At 30.4% G+C, this 24479-nt stretch overlaps 1 protein-coding gene and 1 pseudogene across 6 annotated transcripts; both read left to right on the top strand.

Annotated features, from left to right (window-relative positions):
* The first annotated feature begins 682 nt into the window (after nt 1-682).
* On the top strand, nt 683-13250 carry LOC107644510 (lupeol synthase). 6 transcript variants are annotated; one of them, XM_088488602.1, is made up of 19 exons: nt 685-851; nt 1927-2122; nt 3878-4063; nt 4293-4382; nt 5158-5355; nt 5865-5949; nt 6031-6197; nt 7110-7298; nt 7409-7522; nt 8282-8401; nt 9107-9229; nt 9365-9463; nt 10942-10998; nt 11292-11338; nt 11439-11582; nt 11796-11973; nt 12387-12467; nt 12693-12776; nt 12870-13250. In XM_088488602.1, exons 1-19 carry the CDS (start codon nt 766-768, stop codon nt 12981-12983), a joined length of 2358 nt encoding a protein of 785 aa, XP_088344728.1. In that variant the 5' UTR covers nt 685-765; the 3' UTR covers nt 12984-13250. The 6 variants fall into 6 exon arrangements, with proteins under 6 accessions (XP_088344733.1, XP_088344734.1, XP_088344728.1 ...); XM_088488603.1 differs by having other exon boundaries at nt 715-851; nt 1902-2122; XM_088488605.1 differs by having other exon boundaries at nt 723-851; nt 1920-2122.
* Nucleotides 13251-15645: 2395 nt separating this feature from the next.
* On the top strand, nt 15646-17037 carry LOC107641340 (blue-light photoreceptor PHR2 pseudogene; annotated as a pseudogene).
* The last annotated feature ends 7442 nt before the right edge of the window (nt 17038-24479 follow it).

Genomic DNA, 24479 nt, shown 5'->3' with positions numbered 1-24479 from the left:
ATTAAATGAGAATAAAACCAGATATTATCTTTTGTTCCTTAGATAATTATCTTTTTGGATTTTAGATATATTATCTTTTGGGCTTTAGATACTATTTTATTTGGGCTTTAGGGTTTAATGGGTGTCATGCTCAAATATAAATAGACCTTCAGGTTTCGGTTCCCAATATACCAAAGCTGCCTTTGTTGCTCTTTCCCCATCAAAAGAGTTACAGTTCAGCCACCTAGAAATACAGAAGGCTTTGGTTGAGGAAGATCGAAAAAACCACAGATCCAAATTCTTTGATTAATTTCTGACTCTTATGAGTAAAGGTACGCTTCCGCATTATGTTATATTTTTTGTGATTCAATATAGATGATATGAGTTATCAACAAACAATACATAAATAATAATATATCATGCATCTAACGTGAGATAAAAATTAAATCGTTATTTTATATTCAGATGTAAATATAAAATAATGATTTTTAATAAAAAATAAAATTTATTTTATATTTTAATGTAAATTTATCTTTTTTAAAATGTACATTTAGATGTAATTATTAAAAATTTCTCTATCTATTTCATTTTTGAACACCTTTTTAACTCTCTTCCTCCGATAATAGTGTTTAGAAAATATAATTAAGTACTAAGAAGAGTAGACTACTAGTCTTAACTTGAAAAGTTTATCTATTTGTTTCCCTTAATTTAAAGAAATCTACACCGTTCAAACCCTATAAATCAAGCAATCAAAAATATCAAAGTGTTCTACGTGATATATAAGGTATGATACTGACTCCCAATTGTTCCAACTCTGTGCAGGTGTTTCTTCTGAATCTGTCAAACCTCTTCATCTCTTTCTATTATTTGAGGTACTTTTTCATCCCTAGAGTTTCAATTCTTACTGTTGTTTTGTGCATCTCCATTTCGTTCATTCTTCTATGTAAATCTCTCATATTTATTTAACATTTATACATCAACCTAGTTATTAATTTTGTTGTCAAAGTTCCACCTTCTCTCATCTCTCTATATTTTCTTTGTACTAAAATCTATGTATAATTGTGTTAGGATGGTAATTATTCATTTGACTGAGTTTATCGGTTTAAATTTTTGAAAAAAAAAAAACTCATGACAAATTGCATACATAATATATAAGATTAACTCTTTTAATTTTGGTTATTGAAAATGTGTATTATTTTTATTTTTAGTATTTTTTATTTTTAAAAATTTATTTAAAGTAAGTGAAAATAATAAAATAAATAATCTAAATAATGATTTTACACTTTTCTTCATATACACATATTTCTTAAAATATAAAATAATAAAAATAAAAAATTTCAAACCAAACATACATATTCCAAAAATAAATAATTAGCAGTGATTAATAATTATAAATACTTATTATTTGAATTGAAATTGAATAGGTCTAAATTAACTTTAAGTGGATGATTCAACAAATATTGAATCGAATAAATTCTAATAAGATATTTCGAATTAAAATTAAATGAGCCTAACTGAATTCTAAAAATTAACTCATAAAGTAAGTAATAACTACGTTTGTAAATTCTCTAAAAATTTTATTTTTAAGAGATCTAAGATTTATAATACTTACCTACATATACAGGAATTTATACCTCTTAATTAAACACCCAACTACTAATTGTACGGATGTTATATGTTAGAATGATATAATCACACGTATTCATATGTCTTTAGCTGTTTTTGTTTTTGAGCATTAATTATTTTCTCGGTGTTCTGTCTAATTTTAATTGAAGGCTCTTTTTTTCTCCTGGTACATATATGTTTAGCTTCATTCTTTAATTTCATTTATAGATATTACATGAAATCTTGAATAATAATAATATAACATTTTTCTTCGTAGTTTTGATGAGTTAATGTTTGAGTGTATTTAAATTCACCAGTGACATAATAATCGTTAGATTTAAGCATGTGGAAGCTGAAGATAGCTGAAGATGGAGAATATTTGATTTCTGGGAACAATTTCATTGGACGTGAACATTGGGAGTTTGATCCAAATGCAGGAACTGAAGAAGAACGTGCTGAAGTTGAAAGATTGCGCCAAAAATTCACCAACAATCGATTCTCCGTTAAACAAAGTTCTGACCTCTTAATGAGACTCCAGGTATGTTAATTAATTATGAAATTTTTTTAATTAAAAAACTAATGATATAATTTTAAATAATATGTAATTGATTTTGATCCACCGTTTACAAATCAAACCAGAAATCCAACTATGCATTATGCATATGGAAGTTTGACTAACGTATAAGCACCTTTTTTTTTTTTTTTACTTTTTTGGGTAAGAGCATCCTTATTTCATTGAAGTAGTCTAAGAGTATATTTGGATATTACTGTATTATTCTAGTTAAAAATTATTTTTTGTTTAGAAGTATGTTTTTTTTTTGTTTGAATAATCTAATTTAATAAAAGTAAAATCACAAAAAAATAAAACTATTTTTTTTTTTGAGAAGTTGTATATAAATTTTTAAAAAATTATATTTTTCATAACTTTAAAAGGATATTCAAAAATAAAATAAAAGGATATTTTGACATTATATTTGAACATTCTTTTTATAATAATTATAACGGCTTAAACCTGTAAACAGGCAAACAAGTTCACATAACCTCCATATTTTAAATAGACACAGCCTATATATCTTTAATTATTGGTCTCTTTAAAATCTCAAGATTTTTTTTTAAAAAAAAGGGCAATATAATAAAATTTTCTGTGGAAGAAAAGACCATTCACTCAAAACAGATTAAGAAAGAACAACATACCAAATTAAACAAGGCACAATCATCCCCTCCAAAATAGAAATCATCATTAAAGAACTCACCAAGAAATTCCAACAACTATTCCAAATTTAAGAAAGAATTTTATATATCTAAATGTAACAACTTTTTACTTTAAAAATAATAATAATATTTTTTCCTTATTTTCTGAAAAGAAACCTTCTTGATGAAACTCAAATAGAGAAACCCTATCGCATTATGTGACAATTTTAGAGTGCTAAATTGTATATTTTAAAAGTTTAAAATACTTTAGTCAAACTTTAATAAATAGATTATACTATACGTACATATTTTTTCTTATTTAAAAAGTAGAATATTTAAAGTACACACGAGATACATCGGATATAAAGAAAATGCTTAGTTAAAAGTTAAAACACGTTGAATTATTATTCAGGAATGAATGAGTGGATGATGACAGATTATTAAATTTATTAGTAATAGGTTTTTGTGTCTATATAAAGCAGAACCTATCAGGCTATCCCATTAATGATGATGCATACTTTCCAAATACTCGTACTTTTATTTTTCAATTATAAGTTGTTGTGTGGTTGTTGAGTGGAATAATCTTATTAATTAATGCTTGACACAAATACGTGAATAACATTACTGATGAGTATCTATTTAGAATAATGATATATAACTAATACAAAAATTTATTATTTTTTGTTAATACTTGACGACTAATATTTTATATTCTAAGTATTAAATTTTAAATACTAAATATTAATAATATAAAAATAAAATATTAATTAAATATTTACTAACATTAATAAAAAGTATTAATGGCATATATTTTTTATCAAAAATATTATTTATACACTAAAATTAACTACTAAAATAATTATTATATATTTTTAAATAAATATATAAAATTTAATTTTAGTAGCTGATTTCTCATGTATATATTTATTGGGTAATGCTAGGTAGACAAAAAAAAAAATAGCCAAAACTTGTTTTATTTAGAATTCATTAATTATCGCAATAATTAATGAATGTTAAATAAGGTAAATTATGGCTGTTTTTGGTTGATTTTCTTTACTTACCAAACATTTTCGATATTTATTCATGTGCATTTAATTCTCAGCTGAAAAAGGAGAACCAATGTGGACCAATACCAGAAGCAGTGAAAGTGGGAGAAGAAGAGAAGATAAGAAAAGAAGCATTGCTTGCAACAATGAGAAGATCTCTCACTTTCTATTCTTCTATTCAAGCACATGATGGTCATTGGCCTGCTGACTTTGCTGGCCCTTTGTTTTTCATTCAGCCTTTGGTGAGTTTCAACTTTTATCTTATATAATTTATTTTTAATATATGTGTAATATTAGTGAGTAGTAATATTAATAATTGATTTTAGTATATACTTAATATGAATATATATAATAACTAATTAAATAGATGATAAAAATATTTAATATATGGACACTGTAAGTAATAATAATATCGATCACTTTCTTTTCTTTTGGTTTTACAATTTAGATATTGTGTGGTGTGTTTCGCAGGTAATTGAACTGTATGTTACGGGATCACTTGATGTTATTTTAGGTGCTGAGCATAAGAGGGAAATTATTCGATATTTATATAATCATCAGGTAGCCATAAAAATTATTATTATCTCTCATTTCTCAAGGATTCTGCATATGCAAACAGAACTTCAAGGCTAGCTTCAAAGTAGTGTTACTTATGAATATAATTTTCAATAAACAATACATTAATAAAAATAATATACTACCATATAACAATTAGAGAAAAGGACAAATAGGTCCTTAACCTTTTGTTCCGCAGACATTTTCGTCCCTAACCATTAAAAAATACTTTTAAGTTCCTCACCTTCACAAAACTTGGACGGATCAGTCCCTTCGTCCAAATGTCTCCATCAGGGACTGATCCTAAATGCCTCTGTCAGGGACTGATCCGTCCAAGTTTTATGAAGGTCAGGGACTTAAAAGTATTTTTCAATGGTCAGGGACGAATATATCCGTGAAACAAAAGGTCAGGATCTATTTGTTATTTTCTCTAACAATTAAACCGTTTAACTAACTAACTTGGTTTTGTGATAATTACTTATTAATTTACTAGTTCGTTAAAATAAGTGTTAGGAGATTCGAATTCTGCTTTGTGTATGTAGTAATCTGTTGGCTGACGACAAACCTTTAAATAAAATTTTGATCCGCAACGAATTAGTTCTTAACCTGATTGTATTAGACAACCAAGACTTCTATTTTTTTTTATTTATTTCTTGACCCAACTTGTGAGAAGAGTATAGTAAACATGTTACATTCTGCTTCTACACAAGCTAAGGCCTTGTTGAACAGTGTTAACTTCTGTTATTTGGTTGGAATTTTTCCATGATAATGAATGAGACAGAACAAAGATGGTGGTTGGGGGTTCCATATAGAGGGACACAGCACAATGTTTGGATCAGCATTGAGTTACATTGCATTAAGAATACTTGGAGAAGAACTTGAAGATAATCAAAACATGCCAATGGCCAGAGCCAGAAAATGGATTCTTGACCATGGTGGCTTAGTAGCTGTTCCATCATGGGGAAAGTTCTGGGTCTCGGTAATTAAGTACATCAATTATGTTATTAGTATCTTTGATTTATATTTTTATTGAGCATCACTAAATTATTATAATTACATAGTTTCTGTTTATATGATATATTCATAAATTAATGTATTAAGATACACTATATATATAACTCTTTTTATTTATGAATATACATATAAAAATAAAAATGAAACCTATTATAGGTCAAATAAAATAATTTTCTGTTATATTTAATCCTTTTATAATTGCTAGAGTTTCTTAATTGATATTGTGCATCCAAATAAACAAGTGTATGTCCAAATTAAACATGATTTATATATCTTCATAATATAAATAGTCATTCTCTAATAATTTTCCTAATCTCTAAATTCAAAAAGAAAATACGTGAGTTTTTTTTAAGATATTGAATGCATTTAAATAGTTTCTTGTTTAGAATTTTAAAAATAATAAATATGATTAAGAACAATTTTAGGAGGTTTGATCATTATTATTAAGATGAAAATATATTATTTTATCTAAAGGTACTTGGAGTTTATGAGTGGTCAGGGTGCAATCCACTTCCACCGGAGCTATGGCTTCTACCTAGATCCACCCCTTTTCATCCAGGTTCATAATCATTTTCAATTTCTTTAAGGAACCATTTAATTATATAATTTCTTAATCTTGTCCTTATTAAACAAATGGCAGGAAAGATCATGCCCTATTGTCGGTTGGTTTATATGGCGATGTCATATGTTTATGGAAAGAAATTTGTGGGTCCTATCACCGGCTTAGTCAGATCTTTAAGAAAGGAGATGTACAATGAGCCATATCATGAAATCAACTGGAACAATGCTCGAAACAATGTTGCTAAGGTTAAGGCAATCTTTATATTCATTAACAAAATTGCTATTTGTATATTGAAAGAGTTATACTATTAGTACACTAAAATTAGCTACTAAAGTTAGTCATTAGTATAAAATATATATTAGAATATAACTACACATTAAAAATAAAGTAAACCACACATAAATTTATACACAAATACATTGGTGGCTAATTTTAGTGGCTGATTTTAGTGTGCAAATAGTATTTTCCATATTAAAATCAGCCACTAATGTATTTGTATATAAATACATGTATGGTTTAATTTATTTTCAATATATATTTATATTTTAACATATATTTTATATTGGTGGCTGATTTTAGTATACACATAATATAATTCTTTATTAATCCCCTCAAATGAGAAAAAGATATTCTGAGAAAATAAGCATCTAATCATCATTATATTTAATATAAAATAATTATTTATACAAATTTATATGAAGATGCGAAAAATATATATTTTTTTTCCAGTTCCCATAACTGATGATTGAAAAAGTTTAGGAAATTAACTAACATTTAGCAATTTTAGAGTTCAGGTTTATGATGTAAAATTTATAGTTAAAGATTTATGATTTAGAATCTAAAATTTAAAATATGATAATGCTACAGAATTAACATAATTTATTATTTTTTATCAATAATTAATTAATAATATTTAAAAATATCAATTAAAAATATGAAGTTGGACTACTGTTGACTAAAAGTACTGATAAATATAAATTAAAATTGCTAATTCTTAAATTTTTTTTAAATAAACAAAAGAAAAATTTCAACATTATTCTAACTAATTTTTTAAATGCCAGATTTGATCTAGTAGTAAATGATACATAAGTGAGACAACTCATGATAAGTTTAAATAATCTGAAATAATAATTACTGAAACGGCTATTCAATTTCAGGAAGATCTCTATTATCCGCACCCTATAATGCAAGATATCTTATGGGAATTTCTTTATCACATTGGGGAGCCTTTGTTGAAGTGCTGGCCATTTACTAAGCTTAGAGAAAAGGCACTACACAGCTCAATTAATTATGTATATTATGATAGTGAGAATACAAATTACCTTTCATTTGGAGTTGTAGACAAGGTATATATAAATAATTAGATTAAATTAGTCGTTACTAAATCATTGAATTTGTTTATATTTTGATCCATAGGCACATTTACTTATTATTCATTACGAATTGGAAATGGAAGGTTTTGTGTATGATGGCATGTTGGGTTGATGATCCCAACTCAAAGGCATATAAACATCATTTAGCTCGTGTTCCTGATTATTTTTGGATTGCTGAAGATGGTTTGAAAATTCAGGTTTGCATTTTTTTTTTCTTAATATCTTAGAATTTAATTTTGATGTATTGTCAGTGTAAAACTATTTTACACGTGCGTTTTACACGTGCATCCAATCATATAATATCATATTAGCAAAAGTAATAATTACCTTTTATATTAATCATGTGAATGGTTATCTAAGAAATCGGTTGTGATTACACGATTATATATAATATTTTACACTGTCAGTTGTCTGGAACATTTGGCTGGAACGGAATAGCAGAATATTCCAAAACTCTGAGACAGGTGTTGAGGGTATCAAGAATAAGTCGTTTTTGAGTTACAGAAAATGGCGTGGTGTTGATCCGTTTGGTTGTTGATGGCAATGCCGGAGATGATATCGGATTATATTATGTTCGTTCTGTATTTATTGTCTTGTTTACTTTTGTATTGTTCCTCATGCTCCACGTTAGTGTGTTGAGCTCCCTTTCTTCGAAAAAAAATATTTTACACTGTCAGTGCATCAGAATTAAACTCTTATATCAAATTAATAAAATTATTTCTTTCATGCATAAAAAAGAAAATTCCAAAAATTTAATTTGGTGATTTCATGGTATGAATAATTGAGCTATTACTTTAGAGTGATCTAAATATATAACTAACTAATTTCTTAGAGTTTGATTGACACATGTAATGAATTGGTCTATTTAATATTTATGAATATATAGTAGTATTATTTTGATTATTAATTAGTACTAATTACTGTAACTTTTGGTTTATTGATGAATTTGAATGAAGGGTGTTGGTGCTCAAGCCTGGAATGCAAATTTTGCTATACAGGCAATTCTTGCTTGCAATATGAACGAAGAGTATGGACCTACACTTAAGAAAGCACATGATTTTATAAAGGCATCCCAGGTAGTAATTAATTATTAATAATATGTGATTTCAATTTTTTATATTGTTATAACGACGACAATGAAATTAACTGTTAAAACATTAAACCTAAATATCTTATTATAGACCACTCTCACTATGCTAAAAAGTATTTTTGCGATGACTTGTTTATTGTTTAGTGTAAAATTTTTTGCAACGATTAAAACTATAGTCAATTTGAGCATCACTAGTGCACTTAGTAAAGGGTTTAGACAACTGCGGGTAAAAGTGATGCTAAGTAATTTGCGATGGTTTTTGATGTATTGAACCATTGCTAATTTGTAATATTTATTGAAGTATTTTTTATATTTTGCAACAGTTTGAAATCGTCGCTAAAATACTAATTTATGTTATAATTTTTTGCTATAGGACAATTTTAAATTATTACGATATTTTCATACAACTTTTAAAATTTTAAATTCTTGTTAATATTAGTCTCCATCAGTTGCTTAGTTAACAAAGTTGACGGAAAATTGGCCTAGACCATTATAACTAACACACAATAAGTCCTAACCTGACATGATAAATAATAAAAAAAATGTTTCAATCAATTTGCTTCAAAGATCAATGGAAAGGATTATATAAATATCTAAACATAGATAATGGAAAGGATTATACTTATATTTTTGAAGCAATGCTAATTAGTAATTAGTGTGAAATGAGAGTTGAATATTATTTATCTTTAAGGTTCGTGAAAACCCAAGTGGAGACTACATGGCAATGTTTAGACAAACTTCAAAAGGAGCATGGACCATTTCCATGGCAGATCAAGGTTTGACCGTCTCTGATTGCACAGCCGAGGGATTAAAGGTTTCCCTATATCTCTTGGTTTCTACTTCTAATTTTAAATAACTGTTTAATTTTCAAAACAAAAATTGGTCTAAAATAGATATCCATTATTTAGATTTTTTTTTTTTTTGAAAGTTTGACAACATTAATTTGTAGGTTACACTCCTATTGTCAAAAATGCCAACAAATCTTGTTGGGGAAGCCATGGAGACAGAGAGATTCTATGATGCTGTTAATGTAGTTCTCTCTCTCCAGGTATTTCTTTCTAATAATTTAGATCCTCATTAATAGTGTTCTTGAAGAAATAAAGAACAGAGATAAGCCAGGTTCTGTCGCTTTGATATCATGTCATGATACTACTTCTTCGAAAAACTTAAGTTAATAGGAAGAGATACATGAATAGTTATATCTCTAATATCTATGAACGAATCTTAGAAAATGCAGAAAGTTAGCATAGAAACGAAGAGAATTTGTGCAATCTGTATTGAGAATTCAGAATTAATTGGTGAATTACAGTGAGTTAGCTTTAATTTGCATGAGTGAAGGGCCAAATATATAAGCCTTAGGCACTCAAGAAATGATACAAGAATTTGCATTGATTAATTCAACACTGTAATGCAGTCAAAATTAACTTAACAGACTCTTTTCCAATTTTAGCATAAATAACTCTAACTGAAAACTAACCAAAAGACTAAAACAGACTCAACTAGTATTACACATAGCTAGGCTTCTAAACTCTTCTTCTGTTCTTGATCTATTAATGGTAGTTTGTTTGTTGCATCGCCAAAAAATCAATTTAGTGCCAAGAAAATATGAATAGGATCTTACAAACAACAAATGAGAGATCAGAACTTGTGATGGTGATATACTATAAAGCATCTACTCATATCAATATAAAATAGGATCTTCAGAATTTTCTGAACCTACATAGAGTAATTAAAGAGATCTAATCATAAGAGTTGGCATATGAACTGCACCACTCATAAAAACACTAATGATAACTAATTTATGGCTACAAATCACAAAATCTATTAGTCCCATGACACTTTCATAAAAAGATAAATGTAGGTGTGTATTTTCACAAAAGAAAATGTGTCAAATTTAATACTTTTAAAATCAATTTTTTTTTAAATTGAACTGAGTTTCAAAAACCGTTCACATAGAGCTTGTTTTAAACCATACAAATTCTTATTTAATTTACAAACCAATTTCCAGAACCTTAAATAAAATCAAAAGGTTATTCTATAAAAATAATTTAACGAAAGTCCCCGTCCAAAAAACTATTATTGAAATCAAGTTACTTAATCAACCAACCTTTAAATAAGGCTATTGACAAAAAATTTTAACTGTGGTAGGCTGTATAACAAGGCTAAAAACTTGTTGGAAATCGATTCCCTCGTATTGATGGAATCCCTTGGCAATTACATGAACATGTAATAAGTAAATGGAGCTTTATTGTTGTTTAGATGCATATATAGATCCCATACTAAAATCAATATATAATTAACAAGGTCTAAGTAAAATTTTTATACCATTAAATTCCCAATTTTGAGTTTTATAGTTATTAGATGCACATGTATATATCTTATGGTAATGTTAGAGAGACAAAAAAAATTCAGAACTTATTTTATTTCGTATTCATTATTATTGCAAATTTTGATTGTTTTTGACTAATTTATTTTGATTATTAAACATTTTTGATATCTTATATGTTATATCCCATTTTAATACAGAGCAGTAGCGGCGGATTCTCAGCTTGGGAATCTCGAAGAGCCTATAATTGGCTAGAGGTATGATATATCAAAGAAACTATTTATTTAAAAAATTTAAGTTAATAAAATAAATTGTTTATATTTTTTTTATTAATTTTTAGAATGAATAATTTTATAACATTAAAAATTTTATTATTAAAAAATTAGAATTTGATTATTGTTGATTCTAAATTAATAAAAACATATAAAATAAATAAAAAAAGAAAAAAATTATATACAATAACTCTACAAAGCCAATGTGAAATTTTTATTACACATGCATATATTATTTTTGTTCCCGTTTCTAAAAAAATTTGATTTGTCACGGACAGAAATTCAATCCAACAGAGTTTTTTGAGGACTGCCTCACTGAGAAGGAGTAAGATATATATTTCGTATTTTTCAACTGCTATTGCATCATGCTGAACGGTTAATTTTGCCACTTAATTAATTGTGTTCCATATGGTGAAATATAATAGTTATGTGGAGTGCACATCATCGGCAGTGCAAGCCCTGGTTCTATTTAAAAAGCTATATCCGAATCATAGAAGAAAGGAAATAGATAATTGTATTTCCAAAGCAATCCAATACATTGAAGACACACAAAATCCTGATGGCTCATGGTAATTAACTACTAGACTATGTTTTATGTGTCGTCCTTCTTGTTTTGTTGTCCTCAGATTTTAACAAAATAAAAAATTAGATAAAGAGCTACTTTACCTTGTGCAAAATTACACCCTATTCTATGTTTACTTTGCAATTATTGTAGCTAGGTTTTACTAACTTACACATATATAATTACAATTGATGAGAGGCACTTATGTATATATATATAGGTATGGTTGTTGGGGGGTTTGCTATACATATGGCACATGGTTTGCTGTAGAGGCACTAAAAACCGTTGGAAAGAACTACCATAACTGTCCTTCATTGCGCAAAGCATGTCAATTTTTGTTGTCAAAACAACTTCCTAATGGTGGTTGGGGTGAAAGTTACTTGTCAAGCCAAAACAAGGTAACACATGTAATTATCCATTTTACAATTATTTGATGAAACTTGTGATTTGTGTTTGTCTTTGATGGCAATATCGAAAAAGATGAACTACAAATTAAAAAATGAGGAATGCTAAGGGGCCAGCAATTTTTGTGATTTGTAGCCATCAAATAGCCATCAATGATGGTTTTAATGGTGTGAAATTGGTGTGAGATTTCATCCAATGACTCACTTTCCTTTGCTGGTTACATGTTGGCCAAAATTTAACAAAGTTGCTGCCCCTAAACTTTTCCTTAAAGGATATTATTTCTCTCATGTTTTGGATCAAGTCTATACGAATGATCTAAAAAAAACATACATGCACACATCAAAGTTATTGTATACTCAAGGTATTTTGCTACTTTTTATTTTTTATTTTTATTTTTGTCAAATAGGTGTATACAAATCTAGAAGACAACCGTGCAAATATAATTCAAACATCATGGGCTTTATTATCTCTAATTGCCGCAGGACAGGTAATAAGTAGGCAAATATAAATTTTTCCATTACATATTTTAATTACATATTTTAAGTTCTTGAGTCTTTTGGATAGAGATCCTACAAATTGCAATGGTCTTGTCAAGGTGGAAAAATTGAAGTACACTAGCTAAAGTAATTACCAAATACAATCGTTCTTTATTTATGTAATTATAGTACACGCTACTGGGCTAATTATTAAAATTTTTATGAATAAAATAAAGGCTGAGATAGATGCTACGCCCATACACCGTGGAATGAAGGTACTAATCAATTCACAAATGGAAGATGGAGACTTTCCAGAACAGGTAATATAATTCTTCATAATAATACCTAATGGATTTAGTAATTATATATGTTTCACTAATGTACATTTTTTTTATTACTCTAAAAAAATACAGGATATTGTAGGAGTATATTTTAGGAACTGTGCCTTGACCTATGCATCGTATCGAAACATATTTCCTATATGGGCTCTGGGAGAGTATCGCCACAGAGTTTTAAACGATCCATGAATTAAGAAGATGATCAAATGCATCAACTCATCACCTTCATCAAAAGTTCTTCGTTGTTCTTCATTTTCATCAACAATATAATATGCTTTTTTCTATTCTCTACAGCATGAAAAGTTGAAAACTATACATGTATATGTTGTTCAACCAAGAGTCCAAAACTCAATCATACAATCCAAAATAACGATACAATAATGGGTTTTTCCCAATTCTATGTAATATTATATGAACAATGTTGTATGGTGAATAAAATTTATTATTTTTTATCAATATTTATCTAACAGTCTAAATTTTAAACAATAAATTAAATTTAAAATTTTAAATCTTAAATTTTAATAATATAAGAATAAAATATTGATGACCAAGTATTGACTAATATGATAAAGATATTAACTTTCTAACATTTCTCATATTGTAATTATGTCTCAGAGAATATAAACATATAATACTATGTAATATAAGATAGTAATATAAGGAGTTTAAATAATAAATAATGCTCATAAAAGCTTATTGCTTTCACCTCCAAGTAACTATTATTATTATATGAAAATCAAAGTGCCTTTGTCTCGGATAGACTAATTACAGATAATAATCTGACTGCCTTTAAAATTTTTCACTACATAAAAAAGAAGACAGGGAGAAGAAAATGTTATGTAGGTCTAAAGTTCGATATGGAGAAAGCGTACGATAGAGTCGAGTGGATTTTTCTAAGAGAGATGTTAATTTCAATGGGTTTTTTAAATAGATGGGTGCAAACAATCTGGAATTGTGTCAGTACAACCTCCTTCTCAGTGCTGCTGAATGGAGCCCCATCGAAACCTTTCAAACGCTCGAAAGGATTGAGACAAGGAGACCCCCTTTCCCCGTACCTCTTCATTATTTGTGCCGAAGTGCTATCGGGCAACCTCATGAAGGCGCAAGAGAGCAAAATAATTCACGGGATCAAGATCTCTAGAACCGGGTCAGAGATAAACCATCTCTTCTTTGCAGATGATAGTATACTCTTTACTAGAGCAACGGACCAGGACATCCAAGCAACAAAGGAAGTGCTGGTCAGATTCCAACAAGCCTCGGGATAACGTATTAATATGGAAAAATCAGAGCTGTCTTTTAGGCGAAATGTACCTACTATCAGACAAAGGCTGATCCAAGAACGGTTAGGAGTAAAGGATGTTGAAAGGCAATCAAAGTATCTGGGGCTATCGACTTTCGTTGAAAAATTCAAGAAACAAGTCTTCGAGTACGTCCAAGAGAGGGTGTGAAAAAAGCTCAAAGGGTGGAAGGAATAGTTTCTATCAAAGGCTGGGAAGGAAGTGCTCATAAAAGCGATGGTTCAATCAATTCCAACTTACATCATGGGGTGTTTTAGGTTACCAACTAGCCTATGTCAACACATCACATCTATGATTAGTAAGTTTTACTGGGGCTCGAAGAGTGAAGAGAGAAAGATACATTGGGTAAAGTGAAAAAAACTCTGTAATCCAAAACAAAGTGGTGGATTAGGCTTTCGAGACATTGAGGCTTTTAATTCAGCTCTCCTAGCTAAACAGGGGTGGAGACTCATTCGGAACTCAAAATCTCTGGCCACAAGAACCATGAGAAAAAAATACTACAATCGAAAAACCTTTTTGAATGCAGATTTGGGGTTCACTCCCAGTTTCACGTGGAGAAGTATATGGCAAGCAAAAGGTGTGCTAGAAATGGGTGGTTTCTGGAAGGTAGGTAATGGTAAAGAGATTAAAGTTTGGAAAGATCCCTGGCTACCCAAACAGAACGGTTCAAAAGTATGGTCTCCCAACCCACTATCTCTAGACAAGAATACTAAAGTAAAGGAGCTTCTGAAGGAAGAGGAAAAAGAATGGAATACAGAGCTGATAAACTAAGTCTTCCTACCTTTCGAAGCAAAACAAATCCTAGAGATCCCAATTTTCAAATCAGAGCAAACAGACAAGTTCATTTGGAAAAAGGCAAAAGATGTACTGTTTAGAGTAAAGCTAGCATACCACGAAATTAAAGCACAAAACAGGAATCAATCAACAAATTGGCAAGAAGAATAGAGAGAGGAAGGTACCTGAAAACAGATTTGGAAGATTAAAGCCCCCCAAGAACACTAAATTTTCTGTGGAGACTGATGCATAAATCCCTCCCAACTATGAAGAACCTAAGGCGCAGAGGAATTGAATGCCCACCAATTTGTGAGAGATGCTGGGTAGGAGAGGAGACGAAAGAACACATCTTCAAACACTGCGATTTTGCAAGGCGTTTCTGGTTTGCATCACCATTCAATTTAAGGTCTAAAAAAATAGAGAAATTAATGTGAAAGGATAGATTACAGAGATTCTGGGTAAGTTTCAGATGAAAGAACAGGGCCTTTTTTCTACCTTACTAAATCAACTCTGGCAAGCAAGGAATTCGATGATTTTTGAAAAGAAAGTGCTAACAATTGAGGAAGAAATAAAAAAAGCTTTGACCTCCTTCGAAGAATTCTGAAACACCCAAGCTACTATGGAAGAGTTGAGGAAGAGTCATAACCCACCTATTTTCCTTATGCAGAAGTGAGAAGAGCTAACCAAACTAAATGCTGAAAGTTAATGTAGATGCAGCAGTTGGTAATATTAATAAGGGAGGTGTAGGAGTTGTTATTAGAGATAACTTGGGCCAAGTCATGGCAACAACTTGTTGGGCTATTCCCTTCCCCCTTAAGGCCCATGAGACAGAAGTATATGCTGCTTATCGAGGAATGAAGATGGCTATAGAAAGTTGTTTTACAAACATCATTTTGGAGAGTGATAGTATGCAAGTGGTGAAAGCTCTCAAACAAGGAAAGATAAATGATTCTTGTTTTGGTTCCTTCATTGCTGATAGTCTATATTTAATAGGTAATTTTAGATCAATTTATTTTAATCATGTGAAGAGAGAGAAAAATAGAGTAGCTCATAAAGTAGCACAATATGCTCTTACCAATCCAAACAGAGTGGGGATGGAAGATGCACTACTCATGTAATGAACCTGGCCTTGATGGATATCTTGACTCCTTTGAATTGATAGTTCTTCTATTCCTAGTAAAAAAAACTATTATTATTATTTTTATTATTATTATTATTATTATTATTGTTATTGTTATTGTTATTGTTATTGTTATTGTTAGGATTAAGTACTTTTTTTGTCCCTAAGATTTAAGGTCAAAATCAAAATCGTCCCCTTTTTTTTATTAAAATCATCCTCAACGTTCAAAATCACTTTAAAATCATCATTTTTACTCTAAAAAGACAAATTTACCCTTATAAAAAATAAATTATAAAATAAAAAATTAATCTCCACCATTTGCAGTGGCTTCATTATCCCTCTCTTTCTCCATTATCCTCCCAACTCATTTCTTCCTCCAACCAAAGATCCAAACTTGGTTCTCTCCTCAACAACCCAATACGCTCAAAGTCCCAACCCAAGCTTCTTCTCTCGCCCACCTTTCTCTCTCTACACCAACCCCACTTTCTCTCTCCTCAAACTCCATTAACAACAAACTTTCGTTCATCTTAATAATCTCCCACAATCCACTTCAATCCCCTTTCCCTCTTCTCCCCCACCGTCCTTTTGACCCCTTAGGCATCACCGCACTCCGCTGTGCCGCCGTCGTGTGGTCCCGTAACGACCTACGCGTCCACAACAATGAAACCCTAAATACCGCACACAACGAATTACACTCAATCTTAGCTATTTACTGCTTTGACCCTTCAAATTACGGCAAATTCTCTTCAGGATTCGATAAGACCGGTCCTTTTTGTGCCAATTTCTTGATCCAATCGGTTTCAAATCTCAGGAAGAATCTTCAAGAGCGTGGGTCAGATCTCGTTGTCAGGGTTGGGAAACCAGAAATTATTTTTGTTGAGATTGTTAAAGTCGTTGGTGTTGTATCAAAAAAATTGTTGTTGAATAAATTAATTATTGTTGTTGTTTTTCTTTATGTATTTTTTTCTATTGTTGCTATTGATAGTGTTGGTGGATTATGAGAAAGAGCCTGTGGGTTATATCTGGTGGTAAGAGAGGGACAGTGGGATGAAGGTAGAGGTGTGGGTGATTGGGTGCATGTGGTGGTGGGTGGGTCAGGTTCAGAGGTTCACTGGTGAGGTTGAACGGTAATGGATGATAATGACGCCGAAGAGGAGGTGAAAGATAATGATGGTGGACTAATTTACTTACAACATGGTGGAATTGATGATGATGGTGGCTGGGATGGGGTTTAATTTTTTTTTATTTTATATTTTTTATTTTATAATTTATTTTTTACAAGAGTAAATTTGTCTTTTTAAAATGTTTTTGAATGTTAAGGATGATTTTAATATAAAAAAAGGTTGGATACAATTTTGATTTTGATCTTAAATTTTAAGGACAAAAAAAGTATTTAACCCTTATTATTATTATTATTATTATTATTATTATTATTATTATTATTATTATTATTATTATTATTATTATTATTATTATTATTTGCAAAGCAAGCTAGATTAGTGTCTTTAATATGTGTTGCTGAAAGGATAGTAGCTTGAGCAGCAAGTAAATAATGGTCATGTGAAAGCAGATACGAGAAAATGGGTATTGTAGAAATTGTATATGAATGAAGAATTAAAACTTAGTGTGTATTTAGTTTGTATTTTATTTTTTGTTTTTATTTTTAATATTTTTTGTTTTTTAGATTTTGTGGAGGAAAAAAGAAAACAACTAAAACAATAAATTTTTTCACCTCTTGTTTTTTTTTGGAGTAAAAAATATATTTTTTACTCCTAATATTTGTAATTTTCTTTAAAAATATTTTAAACATTTAATTGTATTTAATTTTGTTTTTAATGTTCTCAATTTGCATCAAAATTATCCCTAAATGTTAATTTCATCTAAAATGTTAACGACAAAATTGAAAACGTTTAGGGATAATTTTGAAACAAATCGAAAACATTAAGAACAAAATTGAATCAATTGAAAACATTAGGAATAAAATTGAATAAAATTAAACGTTAAGATTATTTTTAAAAAAATCACAAATATTAAAAACAAAAAATATATTTTATTCTTTTTTTTTTTATACAATTCTAAAAATAAAAATAAAAAATAAAAACATAAACTAAACGCATGGTTAGCTTTCATAGAAGGTGATTGATACATGAATATACTAGCTAGAAGGATAGTCAAGCTACCCATCCATTGAACTAGTCAACCCAAGAATGTATCCTGACTTCTTGAACTATCATAACAACCTTTCCTTATCTAGAATAATTAACCTAACTGCTTCTAACTAAATAAAACTATCCATTTTCCTTTACAGTCGCCCTAAGGTGTGTTTTGCACGAATAGTGGAAAACTCATCCTATTATTCCTATGGTGACAATTAGTTTTAGTTTGTAACGGACTAATTTCACATAACGGAAAAGTAGCAATTGAGAATAATCTATCATTAGTTATCTTGCTTTTTTTGGGGTATCCCCCAACCCGGCAGGTCAAGAACTAATCCGTCGCGGTACTGAGCTCCATTTAAGGGTTTGCCGCTGGCCAATGGGTTGCTGCATGCACAAGGCGGGATTCGAACCCCCGACACTTATTTAACCGGACTAGTGAGCTATTTAATTAATCTTTTGTAATATAATTTAAAATTATTTTATTTAATTTAATATTTATAATTTTATACATATAAAATTTAAAATTATATATTTATTATATTTAATATTATATATTTATTTTAAAAATAATTAATGAATATAAAATAAAATATTTTTAGACTGATTTAAATTGATTTTTATTGTCTCAATTATTTCTGTAAATAATTAGGAGATAAATACTTTTCTTTTTTAATTATTCAAATATGTGTATGCATTTATTAAAATGCACATTTTCACAAAGTGACCATGTATTCGGGTGCTATTCAAATTGGCTGTAGAATAAGAGTCAATTTTAATTTTTTTTGTTTAAAAAATATATATAATATGTACTTTAAAGAGTATTTATGGCTATAATTATTTTTTACTTAATTTTAAATATTTGAAAATAAAATAATTCATTCAAATTATTCTTAAAATATGTATTTCTAATTATGCTCGTTACAGGATATTTACTTATTTGTGGAAATTTTTAATAAAAGTTTTTAAAATCTCCATAAAATAATTTGTTTATGGCAATTTATTAAACTCCCTTCCATAATTATCGACAAACTCCTGCTATTTACGCATGATTGAAACTCACATCCAAACAAAATAAACACACCGAAACAATAAGAATGGTGAACTCCAAAATTCTAATAAGAATTTTTCGATTCCAATAGAGGACAAACACTGCGATGCCGCATCTCCAACTTCTTCCACCACCACCGACTCATCTGCATCTGAGCCTACATCAACGTGCCACTGTGCCGGAACTCTGAAGCGCAAGGCCAGCCCCCTCTCACTATGGCGCGTCAAATCTGCGTAGTGTCGCTGTTGCATCTTCTTCCCCAGTAAGTTTTGCCGCTTGTTCTGCTTTTGCTCCGACGGATGTGAAGCACTCGAAGCACGTTTTGGGCGTGGACTCAGTGCTGCTGGCTGAGGAGATATGAGAGAAGAGCTAGCGAAACAGAGAGATTCAGAGAGGAGAGAGAGCTCGCCTCGCCGTCATTGTTGCTGTCGCCACCGCAGTTCATCGCCTATCCATATCTGGTCGCAATGCCCAAGCCTCTGAGGATGTTCCATTACGACCTTCTCGACGAGATGCAGAATAAGCTCGATTACATCCTCTCTCTCACCGTTGAGAACTTCCTCGAGCGCTGCCTTCATATTTTCGTCTTCAAGTTCGGCATGGCCAAGTCCATCCATTAATGTCACATTAGGTCTTTTTACATATTTTCACATTTTCTCTCAATTTAGGGTTTTTAAATTCCTAATTTTCTATCACTACTCATGTTTCTTTGTTTTTTTTTTGTGCTTACTGTAAAGTTTAGAATCTAATTTCTTAAACATTCAATTAGCTCAAAATTATAGTCTAATTTCTTCATTGGTTTCTAGGCTTTTGATAAATTATTTAATTATGTATCTTATTGTAGCTTGGTTCAAATGATTGTAGATGAAGGATGATTCCAAAAAGTAGGGGTGTAAGTTACCGAATCGGACCGAAATTTATCGCAAAATCAAACCGAAATTTACAAGAACCGAATGAAAACAAAAAAAAATTGTTTTTTTTTTCGAATTAAACCGATCAGTTTAGTTCGGTTTTCGGTTGACTTGGCAAAACCAAACCGAATGGAAGAAGTGGTTCAGTAATGCGTCTTTTTATCCGTTTACCCTTTAACCTAGTAACAAAATCTCCAAATCCCTAACTCTAACTCCCTTTTAACTTTCTTGTAGTCACAAGCCCAAAACTCCGATCCATCTTCCTCCTCCATGCCTGAGAGAATGAGAGCCTAAGAGAGCCAAAGAGCTAGAGAGCCAGAGAGTGTCATGTGTAGAACCTATGCACAATTACTCAAGAGGGGGGGTGAATTGAGTATTGCAACAACAATTAATCTTTTTGCGAAAGTTAAAGACAATATACAAAAGTGTTATTGTACTAGTATTTTTCCAAGAGCTTAACTCAATTGCTAAGCATTTATAAGGAGCTTTTACTTTCCAATAGACACCAACTCAAATAAATTGATCAAGCTTTTCACCAATCGGACTTAAGCTATTCCTTAAGTACTTACGAAGCTACTTTTCGATCACAATTTATTTGCTCAAAGGTAAAAGACAATAATATTGAAGAGATGAGTTTGGAGAGATGCAAACGCTATTTAGAGTGGTTCGGCAATATCCTTGTCCTACGTCCACTTTCTTTCTCAATCGCTATTGAGAAGTTCCACTATTGCCAAGCTTCAAGGTGCTCGCGCAAAACCTTTTACAGTCCGAGTCCTTAGTTTCTAACACCTCACGGTATATGATCACCACTCGTATACTAACCCACTCCACTTAGAGATACCTTCTCTAAGATTTGCCTTGAGTACTTAGTATACTTCTTTGGTATCCTCACCAACTATAGTGTTTATAACTCTTGACTCAACTTTGGAGATCACACTCCAATTTACAAAGTGTTACAAGAAAACAATTCTCAAAGAATTGTTGAGATGAAATGAGTACTCTCTAGAAGAGTGTATGGTTACAAGTTTAGCACTATTGAACCAATTGATATTGCTCTCTCAAATTGTGTATTATAACACCTTAAAAATGTGTAGAATGAAAGAATATGAACAAGATAGTTTGCAAATACTCACATATATGAAATAAGGCTTCAATCCATCTATTTATAGACTCCCCAAACCTTAGAAACGTTGGGGAGTTAATGGGATGGATCCGTTTTGTTAAAACTAGCCGTTTTTTATGTTTTTGAATCATTTGCATCGATGCATAACACTTTGCATCGATGCAAATGTGTCTTTGAAGCTGAAATTTGAATTTTCAGCTAGGTTGCATCGATGCAAGATGAGTGTGCATCGATGCAAACCTTAAAGAATGGCTTAAAATCACTTCAAAATGCTTAGGATTGATCTCAAACTTGTTGGAGTCAATTCCTATGCTTTTGTACCTTTGAAAACAAGTTTTTAAACCATTTGGCTAGCATCGAATTGCAAGATGTGCATCAAAACATTTTGTGAGTGTGTGTTGAGAGATTTAGCAATTGGTTCTTAACAGAAGTTACCTAAGTCCTAAGACACTATACTTGTCTTCAAATGTTGTGGACTTGAGTTTCTTGTTGTTGTTGTGTTGCTTTCAACTCTTCATTCCTCAACGTTGAATGTTGGTTGATCTTTCAACATGCTTGTTCATTCAAGTTGTTTGTTGGTTTGTCTTTCATGTCGTTTGTTGGTTTGTCATTCATCAAAACCTACGAATACAAACTTCGCATACAAGCAACATGATTTACATCATGCCGCCGTCCTGCAGTCGCAAGTTGTCCATCGTCGCTGTCGAGGACGTCGTCGCAACTGCAGCAGTCATCTTTGTTTCATGTGTAGTAGAGAGATGGAGAGCGTTGTCGTTTAACCCGTGATGCTGTCCAGTTCACGCCGTCGTCGGGCTAGACGACAACGCTCTCCATCTCATGAGTGTGTCCAGCAGTTTGCTTGCGACTTCTTCTCAATATTTTCATGAGTTTTGTAAGATCTTGCAAGTGTTCATGGCTTCTTGTGGTAGTCGAGATCCTTTACTTGGGAGTATGGCTGAGAGGATGAAGCTTAAGTATGGCTGGTAATTTTTTCGAGGTGTATTTTCATGAGATCATCAACAAGAATGAGGTGGATTTGTATTTGATAGATGGTTTAGAGAAGCCTCGTGATCAAAATACTTTTGACATATTGAATTAGTGGAAGGTGAATTCCAATAAGTATCCTATCTTATCCCAAATATCTAGAGATGTCTTAGCAATATCGGCCTCGACTGTTGCTTCAAAATCGGCCTCGACTATTGATTCAAAATCGGCTTTTAGCACTAGTGGAAGAGTGCTTAACAACTACAGGAGTTCTTTAACTCCAAATATAGTTGAGGCATTGATTTGCACACAAAATTGGCTTCGTGCTTCTCCAATAACAACTGATTTTGAAGAGTTTAGTGAGGAGTTTGAGAAACTTGAATTAGGTATGCAAAAAAAAAAATTGAAGTTCCTTTCATAGTTTATGTTTATAATTCATAATCTATATTGATTTCTTTGTTTTATTTTTGTAGAAATTGCACCAACCGAAGAAGTTGATGAATCTGGTGTGGATTCAGATTAAGCATGGTGGCTGTTTTGGTTTTTATTTAGTTTTAAAGTGGCTGTTTCGATTTTTATTTAGTTTTAAAGTGTGTTTACTTTTTTTTTGTTTGTTACACATTTCTAATTGTCTTTATTTTTGTGTTTAATTATTAGGACAAGTTGAAATTATATTGAATTTGGATGTGATGTAGTCTTGTTATTTTAGTTTATTGACCGTTTTAAACTTCATATTATGGTGATTGAAATTCTGATTATTAGCTTTTAAAAAATAAAAAAACCGACCGAATTAAACCGTAATTAGTTCGGTTCAGTTCTATTTGGTTGTCCTACAAACAGCAAACCAAATAGTTGATATTGTGAAAGAACTGAACAGACCGGTTCGATTGATTTTTGGTCTAAAACCAAACCAAACCAAACCAAACCAATTACATCCCTACCAAGAAGTGATACAAATTTTACTATGAGCATTTTCACAGGCCACAAAGGAGGTTGATTGAGCTGAAGGCTCTGGAAAAAGTCATACAGAAAAGAATAGGTATGTTACTTGCTTTGGACATCTAAATTGAAGATGTAGTTATACTAAAGATACTGAATTAGACATGCTTTGGACATCTCACATGTTTATTCAGATTGAGAATTGCTAGTGAAAATGAAATCAATAAACCTTGTTCCCAATCTGATTTATATTTCCTCAACAAAGTGTTATGAAGCCAGAAGAGAACTAAAATTGGATACATAATAATGATTCAATATGGACCTCATTTTTAAGTACACCAAATTCTTAACATATTTCTTGAAATTTTCAAAATCACAGGCAACATGATCGAAACAAACTTGTTGTTGTATACATTTTGCTTTTTCAATTTAAGACCTTTCTGTTCTGAATTTGGTAATTGTGAAAAAGGGTGACAATGATTTATCTGGTCTGACAGACATTGAAAAGCCAAGGATGAGAGATCCAAAGAGAGCCTCCAAAATCCGTAAGTTGTTTTTTGTTTTCAAAGAAGATGAGGTGAAAAAGTATGTCAAACACATATAGGAGGACATTCACAACCAAAAATGGTATGGTTTCTTGCTTATGTATTGTAAATTTCTAGTTAGTTTGGTCATGTGAATTTCTAGTTAGTGTCATGCTACTAATAAGAGATTGCTCCTCATATTAAACGTGAAAGAAAGAAAGAACCGATAGGAGAATCTTTGATTTGCATATATATTACGATTTGGAATTGATATCTCTTTAACATAATTTTAATTTTATTATTTATTATTTCTCGTGTAATTATGTATTTTAGTACTTTAATTGGTGTCAATTTAAATTTAAATAACGTTAATTATTGTGTGACATGATTTTTTTTTAATTCTGCATACAGTGACTATTGTTTAATTTGTGGCAATTTTTTTTAAATTAAATATTATGTTTGTGAAAGTTTTAAACCACCATTAAATGAGGTCCAGCAATTTTGTAAAACCACTAAAAATAAGCTCCTGTCACTTCCAATTTTGGAAGTTTGTGAAACTCCCACAAATTTATCTGTGGAAAGTTTTTAACCGCCACAAAATAACAAAAATCTTATAGTGACTCTAAAAATGTTTATCAATATATATATAAGGTTCCTATTGTAATAATGTGTTTGTTCTCACATTTAAAAATATTTATTTATATAAGAGAATAATTTATGTTATTAAATATCAATGTCCAGTCACCAAAAAAAAAATATCAATATGTCCCAATGATAAAATTTATTGCAATACATAAGTTTAATA

This window comes from Arachis ipaensis, chromosome B5 (genome assembly GCF_059453495.1).
Source record: "Arachis ipaensis isolate K30076 ecotype BB chromosome B5, ASM5945349v1, whole genome shotgun sequence".
NCBI classification, from domain to species: Eukaryota; Viridiplantae; Streptophyta; class Magnoliopsida; order Fabales; family Fabaceae; genus Arachis; species Arachis ipaensis.
The sequence above is the reverse complement of the archived record's forward strand: the minus strand, read 5'-3'. Positions and strand labels throughout refer to the sequence as shown.